Source organism: Platalea leucorodia, assembly GCF_965183815.1.
Source record: "Platalea leucorodia genome assembly, chromosome: 5".
NCBI classification, from domain to species: Eukaryota; Metazoa; Chordata; class Aves; order Pelecaniformes; family Threskiornithidae; genus Platalea; species Platalea leucorodia.
The window spans coordinates 66965406-66977862 of NC_138827.1; the positions used below are offsets into that span (position 1 = coordinate 66965406).

Consider the following 12457-nt stretch of genomic DNA (forward strand, 5'->3'; position numbering starts at 1 on the left):
TTCCATACCCTGCTCATTTATCTGCTTTGGTATTCTGCTGCTAATTGCTTCCACCCCTTCTGCCACTTCTTTACATCTTCCACTGTCCCTAATCTTCCTTTATCCATTCAGCAGGATCCTGTCTTTACTCAGTATGATGCTCCATACTTGTTTACTTTTCCACAACTCAAATTTGCCTGATAACGAGTGGGTAAACCCCTCTTATAATCTTTTTTTCATCCCAGAAGCAGTGAAAAACTTTTCACTTTTTCTTTTTACAATTGTAATTTTTTTACCCGCAGCTATTCAGACTGTGTACTAAGGATGCTGTATCTGCCTGCTAGGCCTGGCCCAAGCTTTTCACAGTTTTTTTAGTGAGATAAAGCATGGATTGCCTCAAAGAGTTATGCATGAGCTATGCTTCCTGTATAAAATAAAGTTAAATGTTGCACCTCATGATTTTCCTTTTAGGCACTAGGATTTAGAGATATTCGTCACCAATGACATGGAGTGTTCTTGATTCAGGCAATGTGCTATATAGAGGATGTGGTGAATTGCTATTATTTGAAATTGGCTGCTGCTTCATTAAGCGTAATCATTATTTTCAGTCCAATGCCGCATAACAAGGTTTGAGTATCATGTGTTGTAACATATCAAGGCAGTTCCAACCAAACGTGTTATTTCTCAGGGTTATTTCTCAGGGTTTCATCAGATCATCTTGTGAAATAAATTTTACTAATCATGACAGCTGTTTTTCCAGAAATCCAGTTCATTATTTTCTCACCTTTATTTTCATTTGTTTATTTGCTTGTTCATTATTGTTCATTATTGCTTGTTCATTTGCTAATATGATCATCCATGCATTGGTCTTCTTCAACCATCTGTTTTTGTATTTCTTTATTCTTTATTTGTTTTCAGCTCCTCACAGTTGTTGCCCACAGCTTATCACATCATCTATATTTTGCTACTTGATGTCTTAGTACGGGATGTGCTGAACCAGGCAGATAACCGAGATACCTTTCAGCTAACAAACATGGGTTTTGGCATTTTTCCTTGAGGTGCTTAGTGATTTCTTGCACTCTGATCCCTGACTTGGGTTAAAAAAATAATTTAATTGGGCACCCTAGAATGTTTTCAGCCAGAATTGTCTGTATGCTTTCAGGTCATATGTTCTTTTATATTGCATCATGCAATGCATGACTGTAAAGCCAGTAACAGAGCAGTTACAGGTGGATGTGACTAAACTCACTAGAACTAAATAATGTTTATCACTAACATTCCATAGATTAATTTATTTAGTAATTTATAAATTTAATTTATCGATTTTCAACTTAAACTTTCAATTTAAATAAATATCCAAACTGAAATAATTTGGAAGAGTAATAAAATTTAAAATGCCAGCTATAGCACCACCATTTGTCCACGGGTGGTTACCGTGCCTGGTATTTCCTCAGTCACGCATCTCTCCACTACTGTCTTCCCGGTGGCTTTCTACTGCTTGTAGACTGATGTTGTACTTTACATCTCAGTTTCTCTTTACTTGCTCATATTATCTCCACACATTGTCTTTGTCTCTTTCCACCAGTGCACGTATTCTAACTAAAATATGCTCATTTGTTCACAGTCTGGAGATGCTGGCAGCAAGCAAATGCTATACCTAACTATCAGTTTATCTCCTCAGTGTGCACCTTGAAAAAAATAACATCTTGTTTGTTTATAGCCATAAGTCTAATCGATTGATTGCAATTGATGAGTTGATGGTTCCAATTCATGCTAAGTGCAAGCTTCTCTTGTACCAAATGAGTTCTAATGATTAACAGTGAGGGATTGCTCATGGTATTCACACATTGAAGGCAATCTGATTTACCCAGACGCTAACTGCTCTGCCACTTGGTATACTTCTTGTCTTAGAAAATAGCAAATATTACAATGATTCTCTTTTTTAGACAAAACACAATCTGTGAACTAATATTAATGTAGTATATGTGTAGTGTAGTAGTATACTACGTATAGCAGTATAGTATAGCTATACTATGAATCTTGTATTGTCAAAATTGTGTTCCTGTAACATCTATAATACCTGACCTATTCTGTCACCATATGACAATATCCCATGAAACACATCATGTGCAATATTAAGCAATGGAATATACTGCCAGTACTGCAGCACACAGTGATTCTCATGTAATTCATATATTGCAATTGTTTTGGCTATATCAAACCCATGAAGAGTTTAATTCAACAAAAGCTTTTTTTAAAGAACCACATATAGCGGTAGTAAACCGCTGTGCTAATTTTCAAATGTTTTCTGTTTTGCAGTATCAAATGCTTTTGTGCTTGTTGCTACAGGAAGTAGTAATATTAGCATTCTTGCCAAATTGAGAATTTTCTTAATATTTTACTACCTTTTTACCAATTAAAATAAGGAATAGTATTACTGATTTGAGTTGAAACATACGTATATTGAGATTTCATCCTCTGAGTCCTTTGGCTAGTCCAGACATCATTTATTTTATATGGCTTAGTACTGTTAAAAGTTCGGAAAAGGTTTCAGTGGTGAAAATGCTTGCCTTACTGACAAGTAACAAAAATATGGCCTTAATTCAGTATACCTGTAAGTCCTAAGATGTCAAGGGTCAGAAACAGAGTTTATCATACAGAGTTCTTTTAGTGGGTTATATACATATATGCAATAAAGCTCCTGAAAGTAGGTGAGAAATTTTAAAATTAGTTCTAGGAAGCAAAATCTGGCATCAATAGACTAGCAAGCAAGTTTATTAGTACACTTTGGCTCCACCACTGAAAATGTAGGGTTAGGCTAATAAAGCTCAGTTACATGGCAGAGAAGCTGAAGCTTATTTACACTGTTTAACAAATTAAGAGTTCCAGTTATCTATCCTGCCAGTTTAGGTAGCTGAAAAGCTAAGCTGCAAGCATACTTCTGGGGTCTAGAGAAGTGGAATAGTGACTCAAAAGAAAAAAATTACAGCTTTGAAAAGATCTTGTTCAGTATGTTAGCTAACGCTGCAAAGAGAAGCCTTTTCTGAAGGAACTGTAGGTACCAGACAATGTTTTTAGGAATGTATATATACATACTGTTTCGTCTTTTTTACTGCACCAAGTGCATGTCACCATGGATTTTTCCCTGTGCTAATATGTAAAACTTTATTTCACAGTTATTGGTGACTCTTGCAACTACATTAAGCTTTATAGCTGTATTACATTAATATAATGACTATTTTTTAATCTACACTATAGACTGGCTTTCCAGGACCCCCTGGCCCCAGTGGCCCCCCTGGCCCACCTGGTCATCCAGGTCCCCCTGTAAGTAAAATCAATCTTTTCATTATCACCTCATTCTTTTATACGAGCCTCTCATTTTCTCTGTCATAAATATTAGGTACATTTTCAACTGATTAAATCTATGCTGAAGAATTTTATGGATAAATGTCACCTTCTATTAACTGGACTGTATCATCTATGCACCACCAAGTCTCAATGGCTGAGTGCTACATATTGTGCTTGCTTAGGTCCCTGTGGTCCCCTGCACTTTCTGCAATTCTGTGGGGTGTCAGCTAAGGTTGTCTTAAGACATGCCACTGCCCATCATCCTCTGTTAAAGTTCCCAAATGTTTATTCATACAAAAATTTTGCAGGAGATAAAGGAAAGTGGGAATCCTAATCCATGTTCCATGAACACACAAAGGCTCTGAGTTTTTTGATGTATGTGTCCTTTTAAAGCAGTAGTTTTAATTCTGTTTTCATAGAGGTGTATTCTGCTTGATTCTGCTAATTTCACCTTTGATCATTTGACGACAGTTCTGACTAATGTTTTCCTTATGATTATGAGATTATTATAAAATATAGTAGCACCATGGAATGATGCATGTAACTGTTCGCTTCTTAACTGTTTTTTTTTACTGCATTATAGGGCTCTGCTGGATACCAAGGTTCCCCAGGAGAACCAGGACAAGCTGGCCCTCCTGTACGTATACATTACCTATCACTATATGTGCTAAAGGCATGATCTTACAAGTGTGAATCTGTGTCATCACTGGAGTGGACTGAAATTTTACAGTTCATCCTGTCTGTTTACTATCACGTATGTCAAATGTACAAAAAGTATTTTATGACATCTAATGCATTTGTTATTTGAAAGAGACTTAATATTTATTATTATAGTTAATATTAATTATTTTTCTACAGGGACCTCCAGGCCCTATTGGAATGATAGGCCCAGCTGGTCCACCAGGAAAAGATGTAAGTTCACTATTATTCATCCAGTGATTAATAAATGGGAAAAAAGTTAGTTCATTAAATGGTAAGATAGCATACCATTCCATAAGAATTTGTAACCTCTCCCTGTTTCTCAATTTGACAGCATGACTGTAAGAAACTAGATTTGGCTTACATTAGGTTTAAATGTCCATTCCAAAAAAGTTTGAGTTTTAACAGGCAATTTGATTGACACAATTTAAAAATAAAAACAAAACCTAGGCATGAAATACCCTCTTTTGATCTGGTGCAAAATGAGTTAGCAGTTATAAAGAAAAGCAGACAGTAGTGGTAGTTGTCTGCTCCCTTTGAGTCTTACTTTGAGAGTTAAGGCTGTTAAAACCATCTTTTGTGTCACAGCTGGGAGTCCTGAATAAGCATAGTACAAGCCAAGACAATCAGCTAAAGTTTTTGTCCATTTTGAGTGTTTCATTATGAAAAATAAGTTTTCTGTGATCATCTCTTCCTAAAAGTTGGCTTGAAATAATTTAATGTTAACCGAAATCCTGTTAAAAATTGAGTTTATAAATTCTGGCAACTGTTTTTCAGCAGGCAGTCATATACTGAACCACCTGCTATAATTCTCCCCTTTGTATTTGGTAGAATTTTCACCTGCTCATTCTGACTCACCTTCATCTACTAGGAGTAATTCTTTGCCAGTAACTGAAGCAATAGCAAAGTAATCAAAAAATTTACTTTCTTTTAATAGGGAGAACCAGGAAGACCAGGCAGAAATGGAGACCGTGGAATGCCTGGATTACCGGTATGAAATAAGGCCCCAATAACAATGGTCTTCTAATCAAAGGTTTTGTTTTCCTATTTTAACTTAGCCAAGTGAACATGACACATAATAAACATTGGCTTGTGCCCTTCATGCAGTAAGTATGGGATTTATTCATCTTTCTATATTTGTGTGTTTAGGGTCACAAGGGACACCCTGGAATGCCTGGGATGCCTGGGATGAAAGGTCAACGAGTAAGTACGCAGTATATTGAGTACACTGAGTCGGTTACTCTACTTGAATTACAGTGTTGCACTGTTGTGCTCTTTCAGTCATGAATTGCCAGCTAAAAAGACTGAATCATAGAATTAAAGATCAATTTCTAGACAACATAATCTGACCTTCCGTAAGAAACACTGTTAAATTTTATCTTGTTGCCTCAATTGTAGAGCTCCATCCTGAATGCGGGGCTGAAGCATGCTTTCCAGAAAAGCATCCTCTCTTAACTAATGGCCATGGAGAGATGGAGGGTTCAGAATTTTCTTTCAAAAAGTGTTCCAATAGATGATAGACTCGTTATTAAAAATATGCCCCTTTATTTGGGTTTGTCATGAAGCTTCATATTTTGCCAAGAGGAATCAAGTTTTCCAGAATGCAAAAGGAATATTATTCACAGATATGGTTTTCCTTTCCCACAGGGTTTTGATGGAAAAGATGGTGCCAAAGGTGACAGCGGTGCTCCTGGTCCAAAGGTAAAAAACTGTAGTGTATCTTTGTAATAGGTAGAGTAATACCCTCCATCATTTGTTATATAGCTATGCCTTGCATATTATGCAATTATAAAAATCCATTAAGCATTAAAGAAACTCATTAAATATCTTCTGAAAAGAATGAGAATCATTCCAAAGGAGTTAGACTTTCTGAACCACAATGTGTCCTGATTTACCAGCTGTAACAAAGATGAGATTCCAAAACGAAATGACCATGCCTGGGTCATCTGACTTTATTGTATAATATTAAATTATTAAAGGACCGACTCTTTGATTTTCTTTTTTTTTTTTTTTTTTCTATTTAAATATTTTGTTCTGGCACTTGTTTAGACTTCTCAGACCTGACAGACCTCAGTTCATGCTGAGGACAGTCAGCACCACACAGAAAGGGGCAACAGATTGGGCTTTCTCGTTTCTATGTCTCTTCCCCTTGGATAAACCAAAAAAATGTTCTCACCAAAGTTCATTCTGTCACTAGTGTTTTATTTCCATAACAGGGTGAAACTGGTCTTCCTGGAGCAAATGGATCACCGGGCCAACCGGTAAATATGTGTATCCTGTAGTATTTAAATGGAAGTGCCAATGGCACGTCCCAGTTAACTGAGTTACTCATCTTTCTTTTAACTTTAATTACCCCACCACATGCATTGAATACTGAGATATGCAAATAAGAGCAGTGTCTCTTTGCTCGGCCATATTATTTTGGCAGCCATTTAACAGACTTGTTTTCTTATGTTTTCAAGGGACCAAGAGGTCCAGCTGGCGAAAGAGGAAGACCTGGGAATCCTGGTGGTCCTGTAAGTAGTTGCAGCTGTTGTTCTTATCCAGAAGCAGCATATATTTTGTTTCGATATATTGAGAATTCCCTACTTCATAGATTCACCTTAAAACAGTTGTAATGCAAAGGATTAGAAAACTATATAGCATCTGTAAAATCATAGACAAAAACTTTTCAGTCCCCAATTAAAGACATACCATTAACTCACAACATGTTCACCATCTTATTCTCTATTTCCTTTTTTTAAAATGAGTAGATTACACATTGAGAGAGAGTTCAGTGTTTCAGCATAAGCTCAGGTTCAGCAAAGAGGAATAGGGAGGAGGAGTGGAAGCAAAGGGCAGCAGCAGAAGGCAGAGAGAGGAAAAACTGCAATCTCAGAAGTAACTTGCAGGAAAATGATAAAATTACTCTTTGACTGAGATTATGGGGTACATTCTTTGCTCTGAAGGAAGTCATCGTTCATAGCGTCCAACACAATCAACAAAGCATACCTAAAGTATAATAACCAGCAACTTTTTCGTACAAACACTATAAAATCTGAGCAGCGGACCTGGTCTAACATGTCTACAAGACAGGCAACAGGATTTAAATCATACCCCTGTTTGTTAGGCTTTTGGAGCGAAATTTTAGTGTTTTATGTGAATCAGGAGTAACTGTTACTTTGAAATATACATCTGTTGCTATCTTATTTATTTAACCTTAAGAACTGTCCACACAGATGATGCTTTATTACTGTTATTTCCTTAAGAAATAGAATAGGATTACAGTTTTGCATCTTGCTGTCTCATCATTACAGTACAAGTCACGTAAAGTGTTGGATATTCCTTTGCAAAATATTTAGTTAATTATTATTTTAGAATTTCAGTTGAGGAATCCTTAAGTCTTGGTCAACTAAGTGGGAATGTACAGACACACAAAGATGGTCTGTGAGTCATGGGCATTAAAGCACGTGGGTTCTGTGTCCAGGGTAGTGCTCTGTACCCAACACCTCTCTCCTTTCTGTAGGGTGCCCATGGCAAAGACGGATCTCCAGGAGCAGCAGGCCCACCTGTAAGTCAACTTACATATGTTTGACTTTACGTACTTCTATGGCTCAAGTCTAGTTACTTCTAGCTGATGTTCTGCAGTGCCAGCAAACCCGAGACTGGCAGTGCACTGGTTTAAGAATGAGCATTTTATTTAATTATATTTCATAACTGTGTTGGTTAAGATACTTGAAGCATACAGTGCAATAGGAGAGCTTTAACACTGTAAATCAGAAAATGCATAAGTCCCAAACCAGATTATTCTCAGAGAACATAGAGATGGATAGAATTGCTGTTCTCTATGCAGATCAAATTTTGAATGGTCTTGTCAAATACGTTATTTAGCTGTCTGAGTTGGGCAAAAATTTTTCTTTTCCATCTGCCTAGAAACCTGAGCATGTCCACTTGTATGTGTAACAGCTTTTTTTTTTTTTTTTGGCTTTTTTTTCTCCTACACCTTTTTTATAATTAGAACAAATTTTGAATATTTTTTATAACAATCTCTTTAATGATAGCTTTCATGTTTTTTTAAATTTACAACACAGAAATTTAGCTGAACGTGTAAAAGTTGGGGTAACGAAGATGTAGGTGTGATATTTTAGGACTAGCCAAACTTCATCTTCTGCAGCATGATTTATATTTGCTGTTTTGCCAGGTGTTTCCTTACTCAGAGAAAAATCTCATAATCAGACATTTTTTTAACTTAAGATTAATTCCATATGGCTTTTACCTTTTGCATTAATAGTATTTCTTTCACTTTTAAGGGTCCCCCAGGTCCTCCTGGAACCGCAGGATTTCCAGGCTCTCCAGGTTTTAAGGTATTCAGCTAAAGATGCATACTAATATAGGATTTGGTCCTTTAGTTAGCCAGCTTATGTCACTATAGAATCCTCGTTTTTCTGGTTGCTATTACACTGTTTGCAAGCCTAGAAATGATGTGTTTTCATATGCAGCATGAGACAAACCCAATTCTCATTACCTTCATGAATATCCACCCCAAAACACCATTAAGTGATAGATCCAGTGCTTTATGTTGCATTATGGGAGGGGCTCAAGTGAACTTCCCACAACTAGAGGAGCTGTGCAGTATGTTCTGGCTGGAGTGCATGGGTACCTTGTGCCTCAGCACTGCGGTCGCCATGATGATTTGGCTCTTGCACTCAGGTGATGATGGTGTTAACCTTCTTCCCAAATCATGCAAAGATGCCACAGTAGAGGAAGAAGCCATGAAGCTAATACTGATTGCCCTGGAGACAAGTCTAAAATCCATTCATTTTTCTCCCTTTACTGTTTTTCCATAGGGTGAAGCTGGTCCTCCTGGTCCTGCTGGTTCTAGTGGTAGTCCTGGAGAGAGAGGAGAACCTGGTCCTCAGGGTCATGCTGGACCACCCGGGCCTCAGGTGTGTATACCACATCGGAACTGAGAAGTGTTGTGCCACCAGCTCTTCACAAAGCCCTATGCATCCTTTGGTTTAGTCCTAGGTTAGCAGCATTGGTTATTTATACATTTATTTTTCAGGGCCCTCCTGGAAGAGCTGGAAGCCCTGGCAACAAGGGTGAAATGGTAGGTACTTTTCGTATCACTGTCTTTTGCTGCACTGCGTTGGTGAGGGTTGCTGTTTGGACTGGGTAGAGTCCAACAATGTCATGCTCTCTTTATCCCCATCTGCTGTTCACTCTCTACAGGGACCTTCTGGTATTCCTGGTGCTCCTGGTCTGCCAGGAGGCCGTGGTCTTCCTGGTCCTCCAGGTACAAGTGGAAGCCCTGGAGCAAAAGGCAGTCCAGTGAGTTACTAATATTCATTATATTGGTTGTACAAACAAATATGATGGAAGTAGTTCTGATACCATTAAAAAAGCCCATTTAATTTGTCCTGTTCACTTGAGATGGTCTAAGAAATTATTTTATAATAACAATAGGCAATTATTTTTATAAATATATATTTATCTTTCACACATTTATATATTGCTACATATTGAAAATTATACATGATAATATTTATTTGCTTTCCTAAATTATCTATCAATTCTGAAATACATAACAAAAAAATAGCTTGTCTAAAATGATGATGTTAGACAAAATCTGTTGTTTTAAAATCCTAATTTCACCTGTTTAAATTCCCATGGGCTGAGTCCACAGTCCACTCCACCTAGTGAGTTGTACCTACTCTTATACTGTCATTTACCCCAGCAGACCCTTTCCTGACAGCCTTACACCACACGTAGTTCTTTGTCAGAGAAAATACTCAGGGACTTCAAGCAAAAGTCGCAATGATGTCTGAAATAGCTCAGAAACAGACATAAAATTTTACTCAGTGGAGTTTAAGATTGTATCACTTCTTTTCTTTACTGGATTTTTAAGGAGCCCCATGCATTCCCCATCCAGGTTCAACTAGTGCATGCTAATTCCTTTGCAGAATGTAAAATAATAATGAGTCAGTAATTTGAAAGATCATGTATACTTGTTAGTATTTTAGTACATCTAGTAGCTCTAGAATAATACCCTGTTGCAATCCATAATTTTAATGGGATTTTCTCCTGTTTAGGGAGAACCTGGTAAGAATGGTGCAAAGGGAGATCCAGGCCCAAAAGGCGAACGTGTAAGTGATTTTAAAATGCATTCAGAGACTTCTTCCAAGGAAGTCCTAACCATGAATCATTCCCCATACAGAACCCAGGGGTTTGGGTTTTTTTTGGAGACTTCTAACTTCACTGGTGCGCTTTTTTGTTGTTGTTGCCAGGGTGAAAATGGCACCCCAGGTGCTCCTGGACCTCCTGGTGAGGAAGGCAAAAGAGGTGCAAATGGTGAACCCGGCCAGAATGGCGTACCTGGTACACCTGGAGAAAGGGTAAGCTGCTGTAGATGACCATGCACACAAAGTACATTCTGAGTATGTACAGAGACAGCAAAATCTGGTGTTCAAAATACTTTGAGGAGAAATTTGGCTCCATATCTGTTCTCAGCAAATTCTGGATGTGAAACTGGGTTACGAAACTGGGGAGAATTCTTATCTAGTTCCTCATCTGAATTCCAGCACTTGGATCTATCTCAGTCTGAAATAAATGAATTTCTTTCTTTTTTTTTATATTGAAGAAGCAGTGATCTTATATACCTGGAAGCTGTATTGAAAGATTTGTTCTGAAAAGGAACCATAAATTGTGAGAACTATACGGGGGGAAAAAAAATACAAATTTCAAAATTACTTCCCCATTAACAAAAATGAACAATCACAAAATTTCAGCTCTGGAAAGTGAAATTAATGCCAACTCTTCTACATTCAGGATATATGCTTATGTCAACATCTTGATTGTCAATAGATCTTAAATGTCAATAATGTCAATAACAAAGATACTGTCAGGATGTCTTCTATGTTATATCGTTATTGCCAACAGGTTTTTTGGCTAGTAGATTTGATACCTTTCCAAAAAGCATTCTCACAAATGAATTCCTGAATTGATTTATTCAACGAAATAAATGGCAACACCCTTACAAATTTTAGATTTCTGTTCCCATCTGAACCAAAGGAAACTGTGCCAATCTGTTTATAACTCCTAATTGATTGCAGTATTTGCTGAAGCTAAAAGGAAACCAAAGATGCACAGTGAACAAATTAATCATATTAAATATATAAATGGGGCTGCAAATTGAATTTTATAATTCAAATTTCTTGTAAGCAATGAAGATAGTAGTAAATATAAATATTGAAACAATACAATAGAGCTCTTTTCACTGTTGAATTAGAAGAAAATAATTGTTCAAGAATGCATCTGTTGTTTTATTTTTTATATGAATTTAGAAAGCTCATGAATAAAGTCACTAATGCAGGGCTGGTTAAAAATAATGGAGGATGGGCTATGATTTCAACTGGAGGGTTATATGCAAAGAGAAGATAGTTCCGTAAACTTTCTTGCTACAGTGAAATGTCATTTCCATCTATTTCTTTCATTAATTTTCATAATAATATGTCTAATGGTAAATAGTTTAGGAAAAAAAAACAGTTGCCATTACCTAAGTCATATTGCCTGTGATGCATATTTTATTCTTTTGCTTGGCAGGGCTCCCCTGGTTTCCGTGGTTTACCCGGTAGCAATGGACTTCCAGGTGAAAAGGTATGTCTTCCTCTAAAAAAAACCCCAAACTTCTGGAGAATCCATGTAAATTTGAATGGACAATTTCAGATTCAATGTGATGCTGATTTCCTTGCTGTGAATTTCAACATCTCTTTTTTAGGGTCCTGCAGGTGAACGTGGTAGCCCAGGTCCTCCTGGCCCCAGTGGACCAGCAGGAGAGCGTGGACAAGATGGAGGCCCAGGTCTTCCTGGAATGAGAGTAAGACAGGATGTCTCCAAGAAAATGAGATCAACTCTATTAGAGATGCCTTATCTCAACTGATACAATAGAGGAGACCAATTTGAAACATTTTCTATTCATTCCTTTAAGTAGAGTACATATATTCATAGTGCAGTAGATAGCCATGAAGGTACAGGGGGCATTCAGAGAACATCTGTCACAAGTGAATGAGGAAGCTTATATGAAGCTGAACATGCTCCCCAGTTCTCAGAGTATGCCATGCCCTATCATGAGATATGGCTTTAATGTGAATTAGCGTTGGATGATTTTCTATATTGTCTGTTTACATCTTAGCAAATTTTATAATTTATTATAAAGCACATTATGTTTATTATACTTAATAGGTATTCGGATTACTGCATTTAAATGTATTTATATTTAAATTATAATTTAAATAGGCTTAAATTTATCATTTAAATAACACATAAATAATTTAACATTTAAATAATAAACATTTAAATGTACATTAATTTAAATATTTCAATATACTTAAGTATTTAACTTATTGATTATTTGCAATTAAAGCAAATAAGCTGTTGGTCAGATTTTCATAGC

At 36.8% G+C, this 12457-nt stretch overlaps 1 protein-coding gene across 1 annotated transcript in view; it reads left to right on the forward strand.

Moving 5' to 3' along the window:
- The window catches only part of COL3A1 (collagen type III alpha 1 chain), a 53669-nt gene that overhangs the window by 23914 nt on the left and 17298 nt on the right, over nt 1-12457 (forward strand). Inside the window, exons 6-22 of the mRNA XM_082311442.1 lie at nt 3238-3303; nt 3911-3964; nt 4186-4239; nt 4964-5017; nt 5176-5229; nt 5674-5727; nt 6243-6287; nt 6489-6542; nt 7532-7576; nt 8316-8369; nt 8853-8951; nt 9071-9115; nt 9238-9336; nt 10098-10151; nt 10293-10400; nt 11608-11661; nt 11783-11881. Of these exons, the coding sequence (XP_082167568.1) occupies nt 3238-3303; nt 3911-3964; nt 4186-4239; nt 4964-5017; nt 5176-5229; nt 5674-5727; nt 6243-6287; nt 6489-6542; nt 7532-7576; nt 8316-8369; nt 8853-8951; nt 9071-9115; nt 9238-9336; nt 10098-10151; nt 10293-10400; nt 11608-11661; nt 11783-11881 (1092 nt within the window). The remainder of the gene's footprint in view (nt 1-3237; nt 3304-3910; nt 3965-4185; nt 4240-4963; nt 5018-5175; nt 5230-5673; nt 5728-6242; nt 6288-6488; nt 6543-7531; nt 7577-8315; nt 8370-8852; nt 8952-9070; nt 9116-9237; nt 9337-10097; nt 10152-10292; nt 10401-11607; nt 11662-11782; nt 11882-12457) is intronic.